We start from the raw sequence: 25,641 nt of genomic DNA, 5'->3' as shown, positions 1-25,641 counted from the left end.
GACCCTCCTGTGATCACGGTGGTGCGTTCACGGTCTCATTAACATTCTCTTCTCCCATCCTCCTTGTTACTGCCCTCGCAAGTCTCATAAAAGTTAGTTCACATACTCTTTTCCCTTTTTTTTTTTTCCTCTGGAACTTTGTGTGCGTTTGTCGGCGTGAACGGCCTCTCCCAGCAGAGCTAACGTCAAACAGACGCGGACCAACCCCCTCCCCAGTAAACAGCTCACATCACCATGTTTCACTGGCGTAATCAAGTTCAGAGTGTTGTTGCACAGATGTTTTTGTGCTCCGGTGTCACGACGAGGACCCGGAGCAGCACACATGAGCTGAGTTTCCACTGAGAAGTGATTTCATCTGTAATGAGGCACTAGAAAGCTGCAGATGTTGTGACAAAACTCTCCGGCAGGAACCATGGCAACCAGGCGGGATGAACACACACAGAGGACCTTGCCCAAGGTGATCCAAGCTCTCCCGCATGCGCTGACTCGGTGCCAAACTATCTGGCGCCTCTCAGGCTGTAGTTAACACTCCTGCTCCGGCGTTCTTACACAACGTTTGGATTTTTTTACTCCGTCGCTTACGATTCCCTGTGACCACATGTATTCACACACGGATATAACATGCGACTCCGGCGACCGCAGTCATGTAGTATGTGCTTCCCACACTGAAGGAACGTCCTCCTGCCTCTGCAGAGCAGGATGGATTGAGAACTTGATCCGTTGCTGTCCTCCACTCACTTCTAGATTGTTGGCCGAGAGAAAAGGCTTCCCCACAATACAACCCAATATTTCCACGGGCTGCAGTAGAAAGTCCCATCTACGGTGGCCCTGAAGGACAAATGAAAACTACAAACGAAAAGCAGATAATTTTTACCACCGTAGAGAAGAAGTATTTCCTCTTTTTATCAAATAAGATCCACGCCGTGATGAAGAAGAGCTCATAAGTGAAATAGACCTCAATGTTTTCTCCTCATTTGTGAGTCTTAATGTCAGAGAATAAGGTCGGCTGCTGAGACATGGATGGAGCAGCCTGGGGGTCATGATGTGGCCCCCATTGACGTCAGAGTTGAACCATGAAACGGATATGGAAATGTCTCCGACGGCTAATAAAGTTCTTATTTTAAATTGTTAAATTGGTTTGTTTTAGAACTTTTTCTTTGACCCGTTTTGGTTTATTTTCAAAAAAAAAATAATTACAAGGTTTATTATAAATTATTTGCAATAAACTGCCTTTTACTAAGAACGTATTTGGACCTAAATAACCGAATACATTTTTTAATTATAACATTAAGGAATCAATATCCAAGAGTTTATCGCTATAATTCCATTAGCTGATTTTCACAGTTAAATTGTCTGCTCGTCAAGCAATCAAATCTAATTCAAGATTCCACTTAACTAAACTCCAAATATCAACACTTGAGGATTTGGATCGTCAACTTGACAAAGGGATCACTTTGAACTATTGGACGTCTTTACTCTGAGCAGCTCCAGGTAAGAAAGGCTTGACGTTCATTACCATGTTAGAGTCTGTTTACAGTTAGGAAGCACCAGGCCAGGGGGGAACAAAAGAATAGTTCCAGCTTGTTCCATCCACGTCCAGGAAGGCTTCTGCTCCCACTTAAGATCCCTTCTTACAGATGTTTGCTAACGTGATCGACCAAGTAGCTAACTTGACAAGAAACGCTTTAACACCAGCGAGCTGCCACAGGCCTGAGCCCAGAACTGGAAACGATACTCGTGTGCGATACCTTTGAAATAAAGAAGGACATATTAGGGCGACACTTGACTTCAGTCTGGCAAAATCCACCATCAGAAATGTTTATTTTAGCGTAATTGTGAGCGTTTTATTTATTTAGCCTTTTTAAAGTTGAACACATAAAACAGGAAACGCACCTTTAGTCACGGTTGTCCCTTTGGTGAGTCGCACTTGTACCCGACAAATATGTTTTCTAAGATGTTTCTCACGTCACACCTGAGCCGATGTTACAACATGGACGTTTTCTCTTTGATAAGATCTCTGACTGAAATCATCACCAGAACACTCATGACCTTATCAAAACATCCTTTGTTGTGTTTTATTGTGAGTAATGGTGGAGAAAGAAGTTGTAAAAAAAGCAGCAGTGAGTGCAGAGAGTGTAAGAACGACATGTTAGTGTGCACTAACAACTGTTTATTTACTACACAACACTATGGTTTGGTCATATTGAGCTAAAACAAGGCGTCTCGAGAGATAAAACGGGGGCTGCTCACTGACTGGCCCCAGAATGCTTTGCTCCTCTCGCCATCGTCAGTTCTGGGTTGTGGATCAGGTGATGTAGATCCGGTGGAAGTCGTTGGCACCGAAGGCGCAGTTGCACTTGGGGCACTTCCTCTGTCGGGTGTCGTAGCGCATCTTCAGGCACTCGTAGCAGAAGACGTGGAAACACTTGGTGAGCACCGTCTCCTTGTCGCGGGTGTTGCAGCAGGGGCAGCGCAGCTTGGCCTGCGGGAGGATACGTGCGTCAGGAATGTAACAGAAAACTCAAGCCACCTTTTCTTCATTGTGCGCCTCAGCATTAAAACACCTCGGGGTGTAACGCGTTAGCCGCCTCCCCGAAGAGCAGTAATAATCTTTGAGGTCACTTCCTGGCCAACAGAAACGGCCATTACTAATTACAAGTGTGGTATTTCTCATGACATCACTTCTCTCTCTGGACTGTTGTGAGTCTGTGACAACAGTCTCCTGCCGCCAGAGCCAGCAAACACTTGGTGATTTCTTCCACTAGCAAAGGTCGCCCGCGGTTGTGAATGCGTCCTTGTCTTCCTCACCTTGTACTGGTTGATCTCCTCCTGCAGGATCTCGTCGGCGTCCGAGTACACCTCCACCTTCTTCTGCTTCTCCAGCTTACGTCTCAGTCGGGACAGCTCCTCCTGGGGACGCCAGACGTTTCAATACATCTTAAACATTCGGTACTTAAATATGCATTGTATTGTTGCCATGGAGACTCGGGACCTTGAGGCACAGCGAGGAACACGCGTATGAAAACTCCGTCTCAACTTACACCAGGACGTCAGACCTGGTTTAACGGACTGGGCCGTGATGGCCACGTTTCTGTGCCATGCTATTGAAAGAACATTCTTCCCTATAAAGCTCGATAAACTCGTCAGACGTAACGTTACGAAAACCCGTATCGCTGTCACTTTTGGCAAACTCTGGAACTCACTAACGCTTGTCAAATTCTATAGCAGATGTTTCAGTATCGCTTATATTTAAGATGACTTCGTCTGCACCAACATATTCGCTGATGGAGGACTGGACTGGTTTGAATCAGGACTAAACGTTTAATGCCAACTGAGCTGAACAGAACCAAAGCTAGTTTACATCTGACAACATTTTACCCCAAAGCTTTTGATACAAGTTTATTGATCCCTCGGGAAAATGTCTTTGGGACAGACCAGTTTCACACAAAGATTATTACTTTGGAAACATGCAAAAGTGTATTAAATACCAATCAATATTGAATTGAATTGAAGTTTGTGGGCAAAGTTAGTGTTCATTCTTTAAGCAGCGGCACCATTTCAAAAGTAACCATTCGACAGCATTGTTGGATAAAACCTGAAAGATAAACCTATCATGGTAATGTTTGTGGTGGATTCAAAAGAGAAGCACAAGTGAAAGGAACCAAATTAACCCAAATTTCAATTTCAGTTTAAAGAGAAAATATTAATTACAGAGAACTTTACCTCTAAATAGAATTTGAAAATTTTTTGTGGAAAAAAATACCACAAAATAAAACGGTCGAAACTAAAATGACGTATTGAAACAGACTAAACTGAATAAATAGAGGCTAAAAACAACTGGTTCTCCAGCTCTAGCTAAAACATTTAAGAGGTCTAATGAGGAATGTTTAATTATCGTTATTGCATTTATTTTTTGGAATTAAATGTTCAGTATGAGGCCCAGACATGAGAAGGTTAAAAATAATAATTATCCATGACGACAAAGTACTTTCAATTCTTTAATATATCCTACAATTTAGTCACTAGTATTCATGGGCCACAAATTAATTATATTTTTTTCCATGTCATGTCAGTAGATATATATACTCAATAAAAACGAACTCTCGAGAGTTGTGTATAATGACGATCTCAATATAAATCTAAATAAATGTGGTTATGTCCTTAATCGCACAGCAACGATAAAAAAAACTTTGACTTTACTTGACAAAAACTTTCCCCTCAAAACACATGACTGGTTTTTCAATATGAATTCAAATGTGTTTCCCAAGGGTAGGACAGTTCCCACCAAGGACGCGCATCAATGTGACATCAGTCTGTGCTTGTTATGTAATATTGTACATTACATTGACAAATAAATGCTCTGCATCTCTTCAGGGTTCTGAGCACCAGAGGAAGACGCTCACTGTCAAAGACACCCAGAATATTCTCTACATGTTAAAAGAGTTTGGGGAAGTTCATAGGAGTTTAGAGAAGCTTTCAAAGACTTAAGATTCAAAAGAATAATACAGTAAAAACATGGTTTCTCTTGGAATGACTGTTAAGGTTTAGTTTTAAACAAAACAATTGTTCTTTTTCGTCCACAGTAAAACAAGAGTTTAATTTACTACTAATTCAGTCAAACACAACAATAGTCTGACAAAACAGCTGAAACCCAGATGAATGATGAACAACCTCCTCACAGTTGTGCGTCAGAGGTGTGTGCAGACACACACTCATGAGGATCATCATTGAGAAGACTCTTCTCAGAGAGTGTGAGCAGATGCACATGGAGTGTGACTTCAGGTAGCAAGGGTGTGGAGTGGAATCGTACCTGAGCTCTCTTCAGGTTGCTGCTCTCTCTCTCCCGGGCGGTTCGGTTCTCCGCCACAGAGACTTGGATCTCTTTGAGTTTGGCCTGCGTGTGTTCCAGCTGCACCTTCAGGTCCTCTGCCAGCTGGGCAGCCTCCACCGCCTGCGGCAGGGAAGGAAGCGGATACAGTCAATAAAAAAAAAGCTAATGATGAGATTCCAGACTTGTAATGTAGCGGTGGTACAGTGATCTGTGATCTAACTCTACATGAAGGGAAACTTTGCTATTTAGATGTGTGGTCACAACCAAGAGCACTCTCATGTGGGATTGTGTGTCAAGACAAAACACTTAGATGGATTAAAAATACATGACTTCAGGGATTCAAATACAGCATTCGACTTTGTTTGGGAACCAAATACATTAAGATAGGAATCAGTCAAGTAAGACCATTTTAGTGTTGATCAGAGTCTCAGTGGTTCTGCTTGTCCAGGTTTGAAAAGATTAGCCTGAGGGTCGAGTAGCTTTTAGGTTAAAAGTAGACGCCAGAAGAAAAGAAAGATCATGAGAAAAGTAACAGAGCCGTTTGTATCTCAGACTATTTTAAACTCAAATGTTTGAGGCACTTCTCTCTCCTCGTTTATGGTTTTGTTTTTAATGCATCACTCTTAAAGATTTATTATTATGTTGTGTTTCTTTAAGCAGAAATGTAATATATTATAATTAAACGAACTATGCAAAACATAATCAAACATCTTTACAATGAACTATTCGTCAAAGCTATTAAAATAAATTAACTTTAAACTACTTTATTATAACTAATTTGTTATAACTTATTGTCTCATCATCCAATTGAATTAATAGGTGAGTTTTTATCCTTTGTTGTAAAAAAGAGACAGGGTTATATTTTGTATGGGAAATTATTACAAATTTGAGTGATAAAACCCCATTGATAAACTTAAATATTTAGAATCGAGGATTAAGAATAACTCATGTTTTTTCTCCATTTTATGTTAACATCTAATTAAAATTAAAATGTTAATGTAATGGCAATTAAATCGTTAAAACCATCAACATGTTTTAGAATTCCATACAATAATTAGTCATTTTTCCAGTCCGTATTGCAGTTTTACTCCCACACATGGATCCTCAATGGTTCAGAAGATCCAACTCTTCAAACAAACTGCCTGTACCTGAGGGGATTAGTAGAATAATATACAGCATAATCCAAAGTGCATGTTCACTTATTAATGGCATAAGGCTCTTGTTTAAAACCCCCACTCAGGCTATTCATCCCATAAACACATACAACGCTCACATAATGACAAGTTCCGAGCAGATGCAGAGAGAAAGACAACAAAAGGAACAGAGCTTGAAGGGGGCACGATGACTTGACATCATTATCGGGGGGGAAATCTGTTCTAAATTAAAGTTATAGTAAAGTCCGAGGATGATTGTCCTCGTGACAGTGATGATTTGTTCCAGCATTAAACAACCTGGCAACTATTATCCTTTGTTAGCTAGTGGCTCCTTTTCATTCAAGATGAAGAACTTTCCTGCATCAATCGTTTTGTCTGTCTCACGTCGTCTCTGTAGTTCGGTAGTGTTGTTTTAAAGATATCATAACGTTGGCCAACTAATAATTCAGCCTCATTCGTGCCATTAGATGTTGGTAGTGATTACTCAACCGAACAAAACTGACTTTTGACATTGGAAAAATTTTCTCCAGAATAAATTGTATTAATTGGTGATTTCATGGTTAGATTCTCAGTTAATCAGCAATAATAACAGCAGACGGAGTTCCTTCTTCAAGTTAGTTCATCCGTCGTCTCTGCCAAGTGAACATGCTCCTCTCGCGGGGCCAAACTCATCCAAGTGTCTTTCCGATCCAAACATTTATGAACACACTGCTCTGGTGGAGCTTCAGTTATGCACATGATTGCCAGTGTCTTTATTTTCATGAGGTGAACGTCATAGTGATGAGGTGATGAGACACAGATGACAACTCTCATTTGTAAAACATGCAAAAATAGACTCAAGTTAGAGAAAACTTATGTGACATGGAGAAAACTCAAAGTAGAGAATTTGCCACGTAGATTAGTTTAATGTCTTTAAGCTGTAGAAATTGTGACATCACAAAATCCAGGAGGAACCTCTGCTAAATCAACACCACAAATCCACTTCCTATTTAAAAGGGAAACTAATGTGTTGATTTAAGTGTGTCTTAAATAGATCTTCGACTCTATTGTATCATCAGTATCTGTCCGTTTGTACATAACTCTCTTTTAACTGAAATATTTACATAAGAAAATGATGAGTTTTTCTGGAGATAAAATCTTGTTTACCATAACCACAACCACTCTGACTATATGGTCAAGTGTGGTTGTTTGTCACTGCGTGTCATTAATTCTGAAAGTCTCCACCTCCAAGGGACTCATTGTATAAACAAAGCAGGGCGTGATTAAAGCTGGCTGGCTCTCGTAACCTCTCGTTCGCCAAGATTTCACACAGGGGACAACTTTATAAAGTAATACGTTTAGAACATAATCATGATGAGAGACTTATTGTATCTTGGAGAAGACGACTCATGGTGGGTGGATACAATTTGGAGACATGAATAAAAATTCTTCAAGCTTTAATCTTCTTAGCTTAAATCACGTCATACAATTTGATAAATGCTGGTAGGCTACGGCCTACATTTGAATATTGATTTCAAGCCTTGTATGTCTGTTTACCAAGGATTGACCATTTTATTCACCATCATTCTCTATCCAACTTCCTCACCAAGCTCAGTTAGAATTAAGTGAAAAACACATTGAATGCATTTTCAATTTCGACTTTTAAGTCGTCCCCAGAGATTACGTGCAATCTTTGTTGACTCCTCTCCACAACAAACATATTCAGATCCTCACTTCCCCTGCCTCCAGAAGAAGCTCCTTTTTGAGTCGTTCTGTTTAGGTTCTGGCTTTATTGTTAGCAGATTGCAATTATGGAGCTGCATAATTGTTCCCACTTGTGAAACTTTTCCCTTTTAAAACAAGTTGCCAGGCAACGGTGCAAACCTCCACAACCATACGTGCTGGCCTGATTGTTATTGTTTGCATTTGCCAAGAATATTAGCAGCAGCTTGATTACTTACAAATTTCAGTACAAGAGTAAAAGCCGAGTCTCATTAATGTTATGAACCGTCGGTGCTTTCCCCCACCACCTGAACAACAGGAGAGTGATGATAGACGTGCAGTGTTTTGGCCGCTGCTATTGTCCAGATCCACTTACACCGTGGCTCTGTTCTACCTCACAAACATCTGGCAACAATGAAACCCTGGTGATTAGCGACTCATTTCTTCTCTCACCTTCCTCTTGTTGAGTTCTAGCCCCTGAGTCCGCACAGACAGCTCCTTCTCCAGAGTGGCCAAGGTGTTCTGAAGAACACCTTCTTTTTCTTCAAGCTTCTGCACCACAAGCAGTTGAGCGTCCACCTGACACACAAACACAGTTACACCGCCTGCTTCCTGTGAACTGGATCTGCCAACCTTCGCCTCACCTGGGTCTTGAATTTAAGAACTTGGTCGGCCAACTCCTCCTTTTCCTCCTTCAGCAGCTTGTAGATCTGGTTGGATTTTATTCTCTCACTCATCAGTTTGAAGTTGGCGTCGTCCTTCTCCCGTAATTGTTGCATCAGTCGACTGTTCTGCTCCTGCATGTCCTCGAAGGCCTGGCCGGTAACATCCATCTCACTCAGCAGCGCCTCCTCCTCCTTTCAACAAGATCAGGCCATTATTCATTTCAAAACATAAAACATCTGTCAAATCTTGTGTCAAATTGACTGCCACATAAACAGGCGTTCTGAGTCTGAGTGAAAATATGAAACATTTCTTCCAGTAAAACACTTGTTTTTGTCAGACCAAGGTAAACACGCGCCTGAGAACTGAAATTCATCTACGTTTATTTGATTTTTAAATTAAATCTTGTACAAGAGGCGGACAAATGATACAATAAATATTCAGATTTATCGTTTGACTGGTTTAATTAACAGACTTCCATTTGAAAAACACTTTTCTGCTTCAGGAAAGAAGAGAGTGTTCATGGTCCCCATAATTGGCAAAAGCTTCGGCCTCCGTCTTTTTGAGCAATTTTATTTGCTTCGAAGAAAACCGCACAGAAATGTCTTCAGGTTTCACAACTCTATGTCGAAAGTCATTCACCTCCGTGAGCAGAAAAGTCCATCTTACAATTGGTGGATTTTCTCACCAATTAAAGCAGGAAAGATGATATGTGCTTAGAACAAACTTGGAATATAAACTTGGTGCCGGAGTGTCTGCTAAAATAGGAACAATGAAACAGGGTTTCAATACATTGCAACAGGATTTTCTAATCCAAAATAAAATGTTACCCTTCATGAACACTCAATGGGGGATTCCTATTCGACTGTTGGTGAGAAATAAAGAAATTCAGAGTCATGGTAAAGGACAGGACAGTGTTGGAATCTTCTGAATCATCACTAAATCAGCCAAATAGACGCTTCTTTTTCCTTTAAAATAACTTTGTAAAACCCCAAATAAAATACAAAGCATCCCAAGAATGTACTTGTCAGCCGCAACTATAAACATTTACACACTTGGACCTACACACTTGAGCCGTCACTCACTGCTGAACATAAACTCTGGCAATGACGTGTCATCATTTGTTGACCGATCTTTGTTTAAGATACTCCACACAATTTGTCAAAGAGAGGAGCAAACAAGAATCAGCTGCTCAAGGGGATTCAGAGGCCGTTGGTTCTTTTTGCAACTCATTCTTGAAATCAATGCCTTGTGGACCTTTTCAAAAAAAAAGGCAGGACATTTAAGAGGTGCTTTTTAAATCCGTTTTGGTATTTAAAGAAATACACTTCATACTTAAAGCTGGTCATTAAACATCGTATGGTCTTTTCATACATGCATATGAAGAGTTTCCCAGCACCAGACAAATGCCATATAGAAGAACATTTCCTCTTAAGCAGCCGTCTCTTCCTGGTCAAACTTCAAAGGGCAGTATCAACTGTACGTGGTTTAGGGTCTCGGTGCAAAATGTTTTTATTGGGCAATAGAAAACGTTCAAAGTTTTTTGGTAAAATCTTTGTGTAAATGCATGAAGCTGGAGAAGAGAGGAAGTCAAAGGAGACAGATGTCTCATATTGAAAGGTTTACATTTATGACTTGGCCAAGGTCAGAGCAAACATTCGCAGCACAGCGTGCCGTCAAACCGCCTTCTCCAAAGACAATCTAGAAGTCGCACTTCTTTTCCTCCTGCAGCAGTTAGAGAAAGATGCCGAGAATCCGACTGTGTTAGTCGCTCTGGAATGTGTGGTTCCCTCTGATAAGGATGGAAGCAGATGGCCCTGAACAGTTAAGACGCACAATGGGCTTCTGTGGCTGTATCTAACTTTAGGTGAGATGGTATCATGTACATATTAGGAAACGAGATAAATACTTTGACAAAGACATGTGCGTTCAGAAAACCTGTTGCTTGTTCAGTAAATAACAAGGTTTACAATTAACATTAAAGCCGTTTCTAAAGTAATGACACAAAAATCAATGTTTTCTTTCTACATTTGTGCAGTGACTAAATGCTGGTTTAAACTTAAATGGAACTAGAATTTGATTTTAAAAAAAAAGAAAAAAAAAGTATACATTGTTGGATCAAGGCATAGATATACAGTGCCTTGCGAAAGTATTCGGCCCCCTTGAACCTTTCAACATTTCGCCACATTTCAGGCTTCAAACATAAAGATATAAAATTTTAATTTTTTGTCATGAATCAACAACAAGTGGGACACAATCGTGAAGTGGAACGACATTTTATTTATTATTTATTTATTTCCTTTACTTTCAGTGCAGCAAACTCACTCCAGAAGTTCAGTGAGGATCTTTGAATGATCCAATGTTGTCCTAAATGACTGATGATGATAAATAGAAGGCACCTGTGTGTAATCAAGTCTCCGTATAAATGCACCTGCTCTTTGATAGTCTCAGGGTTCTGTTGAAAGCGCAGAGAGAACCATGAAGACAAAGGAACACACCAGGCAGGTCCGAGATACTGTTGTGGAGAAGTTTAAAGCCGGATTTGGATACAAAAAGATTTCCCAAGCTTTAAACATCTCAAGGAGCACTGTGCAAGCAATTATATTGAAATGGAAGGGGTATCAGACCACTGCAAATCTACCAAGACCCGGCCGTCCCTCCAAACTTTCATCTCAAACAAGGAGAAGACTGATCAGAGATGCAGCCAAGAGGCCCATGATCACTCTGGATGAACTGCAGATAACTACAGCTGAGGTGGGAGAGTCTGTCCATAGGACAACAATCAGTCATGCACTGCACAAATCTGGCCTTTATGGAAGAGTGGCAAGAAGAAAGCCATTTCTCAAAGATATCCATAAAAAGTCTTGTTTAAAGTTTGCCACAAGCCACCTGGGAGACACACCAAACATGTGGAAGAAGGTGCTGTGGTCAGATGAAACCAAAATCGAACTTTTTGGCCACAATGAAAAACGATATGTTTGGCGTAAAAGCAACACAGCTCATCACCCTGAACACACCATCCCCACTGTCAAACATGGTGGTGGCAGCATCATGGTTTGGGCCTGCTTTTCTTCAGCAGGGACAGGGAAGATGGCTAAAATTGATGGGAAGATGGATGGAGCCAAATACAGGACCATTCTGGAAGAAAACCTGTAGGAGTCTGCAAAAGACCTGAGACTGGGACGGAGATTTATCTTCCAACAGGACAATGATCCAAAACATAAAGCCAAATCTACAATGGAATGGTTCACAAATAGACGTATCCAGGTGTTAGAATGGCCAAGTCAAAGTCCAGACCTGAATCCAATCGAGAATCTGTGGAACGAGCTGAAGACTGCTGTTCACAAACGCTCTCCATCCAACCTCACTGAGCTCGAGCTGTTTTGCAAGGAAGAATGGGCAAGAATTCCAGTCTCTCGATGTGCAAAACTGATAGAGACATACCCCAAGCGACTTGCAGCTGTAATTGCAGCAAAATGTGGCGCTACAAAGTATTAGCGCAAGGGGGCCGAATAATATTGCACGCCCCACTTTTCAGTTTTTTATTTGTTAAAAAAGTTTAAATTATCCAATAAATTTCGTTCCACTTCACGATTGTGTCCCACTTGTTATTGATTCATGACAAAAAATTAAAATTTTATATCTTTATGTTTGAAGCCTGAAATGTGGCGAAATGTTGAAAGGTTCAAGGAGGCCGAATACTTTCGCAAGGCACTGTATTAGCACAGATGCAGGATTCTTGTTTATCAGTTGAAGACCCAATTCCAATGTCACTATATTTTAAGAAAACTGAATGTGTATATTTGTCACAATTATAACAATCCAACTTTTGTAAGGAACAATAAAAATGTCCCAGGGGATGAAACAGTCTTAAAAATAGATTAGAATAGAATTTCTTATTTTCAATGTCGCTTGTTCCACTGCAAATGAAAATCAAACAAGCGGCATTGTAACCAAATCAAACCTGCACATAGAAACCGTAAGGTGTCACAGCGAGTCATTGTTACAGCCCACACCGTCACAGCTGCTCCCACCACTAACCACCAACGTGTCTCTAATCTACAGTGACAAGTTTCTTTATCCAAGTCAACCAGACCCAGCATTGTTAGGGACAGAGTAACTGGCACTCCTTTTATTTACAGTCAATTGTGGTTTGATTTTATATTCCAAGACGATGAAGTCACTCACTGAAACATTAAAGGAAGGCAAATGCACTTTCCGCGCAGAGTTTCGTCACATGCAAATGAGTGCTTCACTTATTGACGTTTGCTGCGGATCAAGAGATGAAACACAAGCATCGGAGCCAAGGCTCGGTGACACTGCTGCAGATGCTTCTGGCCACAGTCGCCACCATGATCTAATCTCAACAATTTACATATTGGTTGCCGTGCTGAAACCGAAAGAAACATGGTTTAAGTTTGACTGAATCCATTCAAGTAAAGCGTAGCAGCGACTGAAAAACATCCGTTGGAAGTCATTTTTCGGGGAGAGAACAGCAAGGCTACTCGGAATGACCAAAGTCAGTTAGTGTGTGAAGAGCAATGTGTGAAGCATTAAGCACGCTTAGCCTGTTCCCTTGAACATTTAGTCTAACTACCTCCCGACTTCCTTGACACAAACGATAGAAAACAGATTCCGATTGCTCACAAAGGAATATTGTGCCATCCTTTGTCCCAAGCTGCCCATTTCTTTGAGGAAAACACGGCCAATCAAAGTAACCAAAACCAGTCCTGCGCCTGCAAAGGACCACCGACAAGTATTTACATTAATGAGCGCTGTCATCTTCTCCCCTGGTGTGATTCATTAAGTTACACCTTTATTTGATTTTGGGCGCTGTAATGAGAGAGGGTGGGGGTGGGGGCACATATTTGACTCACAGGCTTCTCACTGCAGGCAATGGTTCTGCATCTGTGAGTACTTGAGCGTCCACTGGGGTCCAAATGACGTAAATTAGTCGGAGGGTGTGTGCGTAGGCTGTGTGCATGTGTGGAATGTGGGTCCTCCATGAAGTCGTATAAACAAAGCACCGCGCCAGGCCTTACGGAGCGGCTATAAACAAATCCATATGTACTGCGTAGTTGAGCTGACGGCGTTGTTTATTGGATAGTTTGGGATATCTGTCATTCTGCGGGGCTGGACCTTGGCAGTGAGGAGCTGCAGGGAACACGTTAAGAGGGTCTGAGCTTTAACTACTACCTATGCAGGTTAGAGAACTTTCTAGGGTAGACTGTGAATTGCTTTATGCTGATTGCATTCAACTGGACCTCCCAAGTCAAACATGCTGCTGGCTCAAATCTGATCTCAACATCTGTCTTCTTTTCAAACAACAAAACAACATTTCACAATTCAACTTTCATTACATTTATTTGTATAATTCACCTCCTCGGGAACATAAACATGTGCAATTACACAAACAATTTCAAGTTTTGGAAGAAAGAATTGATCTTATTTACTGTAAACAAAAGGGAAATATTGACAGGAGTATTATGGCAGCTTGAACACTGGTCGAGAAAAAATATTTAATTGAAGAATAAGGTGGTGTTCTTTATCAGTCTGGGATTGAACATACTGTATACAATGTTTTGACATATCTTTTATACATATTTTTTTTTTAGTTTTACCATGTCCACCAATAGCATCTGCTTCTCTATGTTTGAAAAGTAACGTCAGAATTCAATAAGAAAGAGCCTCTTTGTGTTCTTCACAGTATTTATCAAAAGCAGACCCTCGATCACTTATAATGACGCATCTCATTTGATTAAATGTTACCAAGAAGAATCTCTGTCGCTTCCCATTTTCAAATGTGCCACAAATGTTAATACGAACTATGAAACATCTGCTTTTGCAAACATTTCCAATAACTTATATGAAGCAGCAAAAGATCATAAAAAACAAAATCTAATTGCAAAACCAGCCAAAAATACATGAATGGTCTTGAAAAAGATAATTACAAAATAAGCAACAGATTAAGCAGCATCTGATTTGCAGTAATGGCGAAACGGTATCTTCCTCATATCGGGAAACCAAGAGCTAAACCTGCTCTTGATTTATGTGTTATCGCTCCCTCATCCATCATCTACTAGAACAAGATCAGTGGAGAGAATAGTGGAGTAAGGAGTTATCAAATAAGTTCATTGTGCCAGACTAAAAAAAGGAGAATGAAAAAGTCTACTTCATTGAAAATAATCTCTTTTCTTTCTGCTAAATAATGACAAAAGAATATGATTTTCCGGATGTCAACATCCATCTATCTATATTCAGAGGAATGTAACTGAAACTAGTGGGATGATCATAAACCTATGCACAGAGACATGCATCTTCTTATTTAAGAGAAAGTACTGACAACAATACATAGACCAACAAAAGAAAAGTCATAAATCTCACGCAGCTGGATACCTGCTGTGATTTGTATTCCCTACGCGCCTGGAAACGTGACACTCGCTGGAAAATTAAAGTTACTATAACAATAAATAAATAGTTGTATCAGCAGTCCTAATCACGGTAGATGACGTTATCCACTCTGGGTGTGTCCCACAAACCAAATACTTTAGAGGGACAACATCAGTACTTGTGCAACATTTGGTCCATATCTGATAATGCTTTAAATCCATGACATGAGCACCAGCCCTCTCTCTCCCCCAAGTGTCTGACTGACACTGACAGAAAATGATTGAATGTCCGTGGAGAATTAAACATGAATAAACATTAGTAACAGGCTCGCACAAAAACATAAACTAACAGAAGTAAACACTATACAGCTGCGGTACAGATGTTAGGTGTACTTAACTTTAACTGAGAAAAACAATTTTCTAAAATTCTTGATTTAAGACAGCAGGAGGACATATTTATATTAATACATCACATGATAGTCAGGCAGCTCAAGATTACTCTCTGAGGAGCTCATGGTGCATATGTGAGGACATATTTGGCAGTCAGGAAACACCATTAAAAGACATATTGTATTGTATTGAATGTATTGTGAATGATTGTACAATATTTATTTAAAATCTAACAGATTATCTCCTTTTAATATAAACAGCAAAGCTTTTCATTAGTGGATATTTTAACCCAATATTGATTGACAATATACTCTAAACATAAAAGTCTTGACAAAAACATATTGTTAAATGAGCATTATTTGATAGGTTGGGAAGGATTTGGATTATTTAGTAATTTAAGTACACCTAATGAAGAAACCACTAATAACTTGTGCATCACTGTGGAGAATGCCAAACTTTTTCTGTAAATTGTAAAATATTGTACATTGTCTTCTAAGAAAGATTCAAATTGTTGTGTATGATTCTTTATGATTCTTATTAACAAAGCGATATTAGATGTAAACTTGGAATATTCATCATCTACAATGTATTTGGTTGCATTATGTTTAGGAAATTAGGCTCTTCAAACACTGTAAATATCTTAAATAACAACCTAAAATGTAGCAACACATTAATGTTAAATTGATCAAAATAAAAAATATATTTTGAGGCTAATTTGCCCGTTAAATAAACAAATATTCTAAATAACGTCATAAATCCTAAATACCTGTTTTGTGGCAGCAAGTTTCTTCTGTAGATGTTCAATAGTCTCTTCAGCCACTCGGATTTTCCTCAGGGCGTCTTCGTCAGCAAGCTTCTTGCTTTCCTTCCTCTCCCTTTCCTCCAGCTCTCGAACTCTCACCCTCAACTCCTCCACCTGGAAAGTTGAATAACAATCAGTGACATTTATTGAATCTGATCTATTGTTACGAACAAAGAAGAAAAATAAATAATCAGAATTCTTTATATTTGCCATTATTAGTGGAGAGGGTCAACTAATTAGGAATATGTTTTGGTCCTATGTGTAAAAAATCAACATCAAACATAGAATAAAAAAAATATGTATAAAATAACAGCAAACCTCAGCTTTGGATTTGCGTTCAGCAGCCATAAGTTGAACTTTGTCTCTTTGTTCTTTAGGTGCTGACTTGTACATGTCCAGCAGGAGCTTCATTTCTTTCTGGGACTCCTGGGCTTTTCTGAGGATGACAATCAGGTATGTAAGTCGGACTGAAGGTGAATTAAACACAAAGAATAAAAGGAAACATGAGTTGCATTATCAAATGCGGTACAGCAACAATGAGACTTTCTCTCAGCGTGCAGAATTATTCTCACAACTCAGCCAACTCCACATGTGTTCTGTGCACCTTGAAGTGACAAACTCTTTCCACAAACACACATGGACAACATCTTTTCGCCCTTTTTAAGCATTTCAAACATAAGCCACATTAATCAGGTCTGACAGCGTCAGGGTTGTAAATGAAGGCCAAAAAACAAACCAAAGTTTTCAAACAGAGCAGACTAGATTCTTATGCATGTTATAGTATATAACAAATTAAAAGACATAACATAAAACAGATTCAAACATTACATGTGAACAGTTTGAGATGCAAGAAGAAGAAGTTACTTTAGCTCTACTCTGAGAAGCTTCAGCGTGTCTGAATCCTTCCTCTTCATCTCATCAGTTCGCTGCCTCTCCCTCTCTCGATCTCTCTCTCGTTCTCGTTCAGCTTCCCTCTCCCGTTCTCTCTCCCGGGCCCGCTGTCGTTCCACTTCTTTCCTCCTCTCCTCTTCATCCTCTTGATCTTCATCATCTTCTTTTTTAATGTCCAGACCATCACTGGACATTTCTTCCAGGATCAGGACTGTTACTTCACCACTTTGGCTTCGCAGCTACGAAAACGAAAGACAATGTTGATGAGATAGACGGACAAGTAAAAGTGGTTGGTTTTAAAGTATATAAAACAAGCTCTACCTTGTTTATCTCAACTTGTGTTTCACGGAGCTTCCTTTTGTATCTCTGTACATCGCCTTTCAGCTGCAGGTTGTGGTTCTGAAGGCTGCTGATCAAGTGCCTCATCTCCCTGTTGATGGGTCCTAAGAAGAAAAAGAACAAATAAAATCATATATTTAGTCAAGGAAGAACACATTTAACCCCGATAGGCAGCCAAATAGTATAAATGTGTAATAATAAAAGCATGATTATCTTCTTTAAATGTCAGTTATTATTCTTTTGTTTATACAGCTGGACCATGCAGTCTTCTGAGTCTCGGCGTAAAGCATACCTGCTTGTTCATTGGCTGCCAGGTTCTGTTCAAACTCGATTCGGAGCATCTCATATTCTTTTCGAACTTGAGCCAGAGTGTCTTCCAGCTGGATGACCTCTGTCCGTAGCTTCTTTTGTAAGGACAGCTCATCGCTCTGACGGGTTCAGACAGGAGTCAAACAAACTCAGCATTATTCACAGTTTATCATACACTTCATTAAATAATTTGTAATTTCATTTTAATAGTTAAAGTTTATTGGTTGAAATTTCTGCAGGTCACTGAAACCAGGGCCGGGTCTAGACAGGCATGTATGAGGGGGCAGCCACAAATCTTGAGGGGGCATTGTGCTGTTACTTACTTACTTACATGTAAGTTTGAGGGGGCTCAACATTTATTTGAGGGGGCCATGCCCCCTCTTGCCCCTGCCTAGACCCGGCCCTGACTGAAACGCTCATATGGATATGAACAACTCTTACCTCTAGGTGCTCAATTTGACGCAAGTGGGCATTTTTCGTAGTGAGCAGGAGAGTTCGTGCTTCATCAAGCTGAGTTTTTACCCCAAGAGACTCGTTGTACAACAGAGAGAACTGCGACTGCAGGCATTTGTATTCCAGAGTTTCCTTCACAACTTCCTCTGGAATATTACGCAGGTCCATCTTTTTCAAAAGAATGAAAATTGTAAGTGGTTAGATTCGGAATGTTGGGTTCATAAGGATGAACTGTGTTACCTTGAGCTTCTCACTCTCTCTCACAGCCTCTTGAAGTTCCACCTGCAGTTTCTCCAGCTCCGCCATACGACTGTTAGCCAACTCCTGGTTGTGTTCCAACTCTGCATTCAGACTCTCAAACTGAGGTTAACAGACAAACCACAGGTTAAGTACGTTGGAAAACAATTCATTCCATCGCAGATGTTCCCGTTTCTCACCTTCTGAATATTCAGCGTAATCTGGCCTCCAGCTAAAGCTCCAGAGCTGCCAGTGCTGCTATATCCAGACTTCAGCTGCAGCCAGGAGAGCACAGGTTAGACACAGAACCAAAATAAAAGAGTTAGAGAGAGTTGATATTTAGTGAATTTTGGGAGCTGGTCATTATAAATCCAATAACTTAATGAATATCACAATTTCACCAACACACATGTAACTGAAACTGTGCCACAGGTGTTTACCTGTTCCATGGCTTCTGCCAGATGTTTGTTGAGCTTTTGTTCCCTATTGCGAAGTTTCTCAATATCCCACTGAAGATCCTCCACTGTTGTCTCCATTTCAGATACTTTTGTCTCTGCACTGGTCACCTTGTCCACCAGCTCGTTGTACTGGAGGTTAACAAATAACAACATGTGGAATTAAGTATATTTCTCAGAAATAAAAAAAAGTGAAAGCATGTCATTTAAAATGGTTAGAACTAGAATTTAAACAAGGGGTTGTGCAAAACTTATCTCACCTCCATGGACATTTTGTGATGTCTTCCTTGAAGCAGTGTGGCAAGGTCACGCAGTCTGCAGTTCTCTTCTAGTAGACTGTGGCTTACATTTTTTATGTCAGATTGATTCTCACCCTCTGGTGCTGCAATCGAAAATTACATGTTAAAATTGTCCCTTTTCCAATAAAAATTGAAATTCTGTTCAAGGTTCCCCGAGTTCATTCAGGGTATAGTTGGGATATCATTACACTAATCAAATAAGTTATTCTCTGAAGGAAAAGCATACCATTTTTAAATATGCCATCCCTTGTGTATACAGTATCCAGTTTGGCATAGTTTATTATTGCTTTTTGCAGAATAAATATATTTCCACAGCTACAAAAAAAGACAAACACATTCATCCCTTTAAATAAACTGGATTCACTATCATCAAAGAAAGTAGAATTTCACAAAATTCAAGGTGTTTACTTCATTTACAAAATTAGACTGAAAATCACAAAATGTATTTCTAGGAAATAGGAAAAATAAAATGTTTACGTCAAAACGACTGTCCAAGAACCAGTTTGCCTTGGTGCTTGGTTTTGTTTTTCTATTGCTTATTTTATGTTGTCTATTTATTTTGTTTATTTTATTATGTAATGAAACCACAAAAAAATCCTATGTTGAAATCTTAAAACTGGCAAAACATGTTTCTGATTCTAAAAAAATGAATATAGACAGAATACAAAAACAGAGCATCATTTTTTTTATATATATCTGAAACATTCTTTTGGTTCTGCACTTTCAACACAAGTTTAAATCAACTCTGCCTTTTACCACTTAATTATCTCTAACCAAGTAAGGTTTATAGCCACTGATACATTGAGTAAGTTCACCTGTTGTTTGCACTTGTTTGCACATCTCTTCCATGTGGCTGTGCAGGCGGTCAAAAACACAGACCAGACAAGCAATGGCTTCCTTGCTGAACTGCATACGGTCTTGTAGGTGAAGGCTCAGCTCCTCCTCACTGCTGTGCTCTAGAGTCGCCAGGAAGCTCTTTGCATTCTCACTCAAGGGTGGAAGTGGTGGTTCTGTGTCTGCACTCGGTAAAAAATGTAAGGTTGGTGAAAATAGATCGGAGGAAAAGCCATGCATCAGAAGACCGAAAGAAAAAAATAAAGAAACAACTGACCAGATGTTGTTGAGTCTTGTGGAGGTTCTGAGGGCTTGACTGTCTCCTCTGAACCCTCTGTGAGTGATGGTTTCTCTGGATGGTCCCCCTGTAAGATGTCACCCTGTTGCAGAGGTTGGGGAGGCTGTTCTGACTCTTCTTCATTTTGTGTCTCTGGGAGTGGAGGTGGTGGAACAATAGATGAAGGTGTCGCCAGGTCAGTACTGTCCAGCTCCATCGATGTAGAGTCCAGTGAAGGACCAGTCGGCGGTGCAGGTGGCGATACAGAAGGTTCTTTCGGTAGAATGCGATTGCGTAAAACATGCACTTTGTCCTCCAACTGCAGGCAAAAAGTTTTATATAAATATGAATCATGGGTTACTTGCTAAAGTCTGCTGACCAACCAACTCTTTCACAACAGTATTATTAATGCTGAATTGTAGCTTTTGATTAAAAAAAAACAAAATAACTACCTGTGACCAGTAACGATTGACAATGAGCAGGGTAGTGTCATCTGTGGCTTGTCTTTTCTCTAGTTTTTCAATCTTTTCTCGTAACTCATCCTCCATTGTCTGCCTTTGCTCCAAGCGCTCACATAACTTTTTATTCTTGAACTGGATCACCTTCATGTCCATTTCCTCCTGCACAAAAATAATTGAAATAAGTCAGAAATTAGACATTGATTGAATTTACGCTTTAAAAATGATACAACATAATTACAACAGTGTGTAAGAAGTAAGTACAAAGAGGTTACACAAATAAAGCTTATGACTTTTTTAACCTAATTATTTAGCATTTTATATTAAAAGGGAACCTACCGTAGAAGAAACTCCAGCTATTCGAATTGGCTCAATTAGAGTGGTGGTTGTCTTCTCTTCTTTTTTACTCTTCTTTTCAGGTGGACCAGGGGGACTGTCCCCACCAGAGGGACGCTTTGCTCCTCCAGCCCCCGACATCTTTCCTCTTCTCCTGCAAAATTAAAGATGAAGGGAATAAAAACCCGATCTCTGATGCTACAAATAAAAACAAAAAAGCTTTTTTCATGAGGATTAGCCCTAGCTTAGCTTTATTACGAGCAGATAAAAATGAGTAATCCTTAACAGAATATCGTTATGAAAACTAAATTGCGTGTAACATGTACATAAACCATAAAAACGACTGTATCATTACAACTATTTCCCATTGTGATGGATAGTTGTGGCAAGCTTGTATATACAGCTAGGCTAATGCTAACGTCAATCATTCGATCGATGTACAGGCTGGTGCGTTAGCGAATTATTTAACCCTGTACTTGAGCATACTATGTTTACTTTTAGCAAGAATAATAGACCAAAATAAAAGCGTAGAATCCTTCTCTATATGTGTACAAACCTTCTCCTGAAACGAATTAAAATAACAGTTGAAACATCGGAGCTGCACAGGAAGTGGAACGATAACTTCCGTGGTGATCAATGTTGTCATTATTACTGTTAAATATATTTACAACTCAAAAATAATATAAATCGTTCTAAGGTTAGTGTCTAACTATTGTCACGGTTAATAATAATTATAAAAGTGTTTTTTCGACATTAGCTCGCTTGTCTTAACTACTCCGGCCACACGGGGCAGTATAGGTGTAATGTGTCAAATACAGTCGAGGAATGTGAGCAGAACGTAAACAGAATTCTGCTGCTCTATAATATCAAGTCTCTCGTATTTTAGCCTGTACTCGTTGTCACGCCGTCTACGACCATGATTTCGATTTTGTTTTAACGCAGTAGTGCATAGATCCTCTTCGACCGCCGGGTCCACTTGTTGTTCAGCGACATTGATGGTGAGTTATTTTCTCCCGGTCACTGGACGAGCTGCTGCAAGGACACTGCTGTGGTTCGACCACTAGATGATGGACATGTTGACAACAACACCCGTGAAAATAGATGCATTTGAGTCAGATCACTCTCAGAAATTGAAGAACTAGACACTTCCTATAAGTTAAAGGTTTGTTTTTGTCACAGACTGAGACACTGGAACAATGACCAAAGACATTGTTGTTGGGGACGAGCTCCCGGACTGGGTAGGGGCCAAAGAGTTCTATCAGAAATATGACCCCAAGGAGGTGATTGGAAGGTAAGTTTTTTTTGGTCTTTTTTCAACCCTTCAGCATCTTTTTATTACTATGTTTAAGTTTTTTTTACGCTTGTTCAGTTCAATGTAACCAATATTTGTGTTGTTGTTTTTTTTTTGCAAAATGAAGGAAGAACTAGCACAATCCCATATGTTTACAACAATAGTTTTCACGATTGTACTGAGATTTCCGCCTTTATCCGACTCTTGTTTAGGGGTGTGAGCAGCGTGGTGCGCAGGTGTATGCACAGACACACGGGACAGGAGCTGGCTGTAAAGATTATTGAAATCACTGCAGAGAAAATGACGGCACAACAGCTGGAGGAAGTGAAAACCTCTACAATGAAAGAGATTCATGTACTCAACACTGTGAAAGGACATTCCTCAATTAGTATGTATAATCTTTCCTATTTTACCATGAAAATAACTATGTGATTTAATACTTTTATGTCCATTGATTGATCTAGTCACACTCATCGATTCCTATGAATCCACAACATTCATTTTCCTGGTGTTTGACCTGTAAGTATACATATTTTCATTATGTTCACAGAAAGAGAAATTCAAACCATGTTTTAAATCTTGCGCTCTCTCCTGGAAATGGTGAATATTTCTACATGAAGCATTCTTTTTTATCTGCCTCTTCTTTTCTTTAGCATGAGGCGAGGAGAGCTGTTTGACTACCTCACAGAAAAGGTTACTCTGAGTGAGAAGGAAACAAGGCAAGTGATAAGATTATTGGCTATTAATATATTTGTCGAAGAATATTCTCTACAGACCTCAAAGCGATTGATTGATTATTTAAAATGAGCTCAAACTTTTGTCAAGCATTTTGAAAGAGTTTTGTAATCTTGTAAATGTTCTGATTTACTTTTATATTTTATTTTAAAATGGCCTTGTTCTACAGATACATGATGCGAGCTCTGCTGGAGGCAGTTCAGTACCTTCACTCTCTCAACATCGTCCACCGTGACCTGAAACCTGAGAATATTCTCTTGGATGATCAAGGACATATCAAACTTTCCGATTTTGGCTTCTCTGTGCAGCTGCAGCCCGGACAAAAGCTAAGAGGTACTACACCATAAATCCAAACCAATTCTATCATATTTCTTCATGTCGAAAAAGAAAAGTTGACTTACTTGTTTGTTTGGCATCTAGAACTTTGTGGCACACCTGGTTATCTGGCTCCGGAAATACTGAAATGCTCCATGGATGAGACTCACCCTGGTTATGGCAAAGAAGTTGATCTGTAAGTCTTAACGTGGAGTGAAGTGGTTAAAAGGAATCTAACAGTGATGGTGTCCGTGTGCAGCTGGGCCTGTGGTGTGATCCTGTTCACCCTATTGGCGGGTTCACCTCCGTTCTGGCACAGAAAACAGATGCTAATGCTGAGGATGATCATGGATGGTCGCTACCAGTTCAACTCTCCAGAATGGGACGACCGGTCAGACAATGTTAAAGATCTGGTGAGCTTGTGTTCTTGCATAAAGAAAAAAAAATACATTTAACAACAGTTGCAATATATAAAAACATTATTGATGGAATCGGAGTGCGCTCAATAATGCAGTTATATCTTTAACACTTCCGTGCAACAATTGATCAAATTTACACTGTACACACGTGTTTATTTAGTTGTCATCCACAGTGACGATGTTGTTCTGCCAAGACCTCTGAGAATTTCCCGATTTATTTCCATGTATTACTATGAGGCAATCTTGGCAAACACTGAGGTTACGTCAGTACAACCGCTAATGCTCTTGCTAGTTCTACATGTGGCCTAGGTCAGACTTTTTTTCACTAATTTATGGTACAACAAAGATGTTTAGTATGTGACATTATTTTGAATATCAATATAATTATTTAAAACATATCTTTGGACAGGCTTTAAATGCCCAAAAAAAAGATTCATCTTTTTAACTTGAATTCATTTTAATTGACATACCTTTATTGATGACGTTTCCCAAACAGAATTTGATTTGATGCAAATCTTTCAAAGTTTTAAAATGATCGTTCTCCTCAGATATCAAGACTCCTGGTTGTGGAGCCAGCGGTACGCCTTACTGCTGAAAAAGCCTTGTCACATCCTTTCTTTAGACTGTACCAGAAGGAAGAGGTGCGACTCTTTTGCCCCAGAAAGACATTCAGGGTGAGTCCTTTTTTAGCTTGAGATCATTAAAATAGGCGTCTTTTCTTCTCTAAAACTATTAAATGCAAACTTGGACAGAAAATGTTGCTGTAACCAAATGTTCTTTAGAGTTTATTTATTTGTACTCATTGGTTTAGTTTTGAAAATAATGAGTAGCTCAATAGGTTATTTTGATGATGTTCTCACACATGGACAACACGCCCCGAGGGAGGCATGTGACCAACCACTGCTCTACAGAATTGGGTTTGATTAAGTGTTTTCAGATGAACTACTGAGAGACTTTTTCGACTTACCAGAAGATGAAGCCAGATATTGAAATAAAAATAGATTTTTTCTTGTTTTGTTAAAAAAAACTACATTGCAGTAACACTGTACTGACACTAGGGGGAGATACAAAAAATACTTTCTATTTAATGTATTGCTGCTTTATCATCAAGCAGTTCATTTCAGGAAATACTTTTTAATAACGGATTCATGACAAAAAACAAATGAGCAGCTGTAACTGAAGTGATTTTGTGTCGTTTATTTCCTTCTGTTTCTTCTCTCCAGGTCTTGATTGTAGCGGTGATGGCCTGTATCCGCATGTACAGTCGGTATCGCAGAGTTCGGCCACTAACTCGAGAGGTTCTGGCCAGAGACCCTTACTCCCTCCGGGGCGTTCGCAAACTCATCGACGGATGTGCTTTCCGGATTTATGGACACTGGGTTAAGAAAGGAGAGCAGCAAAACAGAGCTGCCCTCTTTCAGAACACTGCTAAGATCATGCTGCTGGAGCTGGAGGACTTCGAAACCTAAAGCACCTCATTCTTAATTATGGTCTCGCCATTAGTAGTGATGACATGGCGTGATCAAGATACTGGGTCTAAGTTAAAAAAGAATAATACATTCAGGGACCAGGGCAGTTGTTTGAGTGGCATGTCTGAGTCCTCGTTGCCTTATGGGCTGCTTTGTCTTCTTGAACTTATAAGAGATTATCTTGTTTGCAGGAACATTTTTGTCTTGAATTATTGAGATATTTACTATGTATATTTAGTATTATAACTGTGAATATACATTTGCAGCACTGAGTGGATTCTATATACTTCATAAAGACGATTATAAATATATTCCTATAACAGAATAAATGACTGTATTATTAGGTACGTAATGGTTATATGATAGAATTGCATATGTGTATTACTATGAACCTTGAAAAAAACTACAACTGTGAAAACATTTACTCATAAATATCCTCATTCTCCACTTATGTCATTCTTTAACTGTCAAAACTGTTGACAGTTAAGTGTTTACATTCACTGAACATCCATATAACATTTTATGTGGACTTCAAATGAATAAACTCTTGGAACAGTCTAGTTTCTGTGTTGTTTTTTTTATACATATAACATG

General features: G+C 39.5%; 2 protein-coding genes across 5 annotated transcripts; one reads left to right on the top strand and one right to left on the bottom strand.

The window, feature by feature from the left end:
• Positions 1–2,153: 2,153 nt before the first annotated feature.
• rnf40 (ring finger protein 40) lies at positions 2,154–21,431 on the bottom strand. 3 transcript variants are annotated; one of them, XM_087794274.1, is made up of 20 exons: positions 21,371–21,431; positions 20,822–20,966; positions 20,477–20,644; positions 20,025–20,343; positions 19,729–19,929; positions 18,875–18,996; positions 18,600–18,746; positions 18,360–18,434; positions 18,163–18,282; positions 17,911–18,090; positions 17,453–17,588; positions 17,143–17,264; positions 16,795–17,060; positions 16,249–16,366; positions 15,895–16,044; positions 8,331–8,543; positions 8,140–8,265; positions 4,811–4,951; positions 2,809–2,910; positions 2,154–2,482 (listed from the first exon to the last, which is right to left on the bottom strand). In XM_087794274.1, the coding sequence occupies exons 2-20, from the start codon at positions 20,957–20,959 to the stop codon at positions 2,306–2,308; spliced, it is 3,021 nt and encodes a 1,006-aa protein (XP_087650400.1). In that variant the 5' UTR covers positions 20,960–20,966; positions 21,371–21,431; the 3' UTR covers positions 2,154–2,305. The 3 variants fall into 3 exon arrangements, with proteins under 3 accessions (XP_087650400.1, XP_087650399.1, XP_087650401.1); XM_087794273.1 differs by having other exon boundaries at positions 20,822–20,972; positions 21,375–21,422; XM_087794275.1 differs by having other exon boundaries at positions 8,331–8,540; positions 20,822–20,972; positions 21,375–21,422.
• A 215-nt stretch (positions 21,432–21,646) lies between these two features.
• phkg2 (phosphorylase kinase, gamma 2 (testis)) lies at positions 21,647–25,607 on the top strand. 2 transcript variants are annotated; one of them, XM_087794270.1, is made up of 10 exons: positions 21,647–21,816; positions 21,998–22,109; positions 22,322–22,497; positions 22,574–22,628; positions 22,763–22,828; positions 23,014–23,177; positions 23,265–23,355; positions 23,419–23,572; positions 24,127–24,252; positions 24,802–25,607. In XM_087794270.1, exons 2-10 carry the CDS (start codon positions 22,015–22,017, stop codon positions 25,045–25,047), a joined length of 1,173 nt encoding a protein of 390 aa, XP_087650396.1. In that variant the 5' UTR covers positions 21,647–21,816; positions 21,998–22,014; the 3' UTR covers positions 25,048–25,607. The 2 variants fall into 2 exon arrangements, with proteins under 2 accessions (XP_087650396.1, XP_087650397.1); XM_087794271.1 differs by lacking the exon at positions 21,647–21,816 and having other exon boundaries at positions 21,858–22,109.
• Positions 25,608–25,641: the final 34 nt, after the last annotated feature.

Source organism: Callionymus lyra, chromosome 6 (assembly GCF_982586985.1).
Source record: "Callionymus lyra chromosome 6, fCalLyr1.hap1.1, whole genome shotgun sequence".
Taxonomy (NCBI): Eukaryota; Metazoa; Chordata; class Actinopteri; order Syngnathiformes; family Callionymidae; genus Callionymus; species Callionymus lyra.
This window is presented reverse-complemented; position numbering and strand designations above follow the sequence as displayed.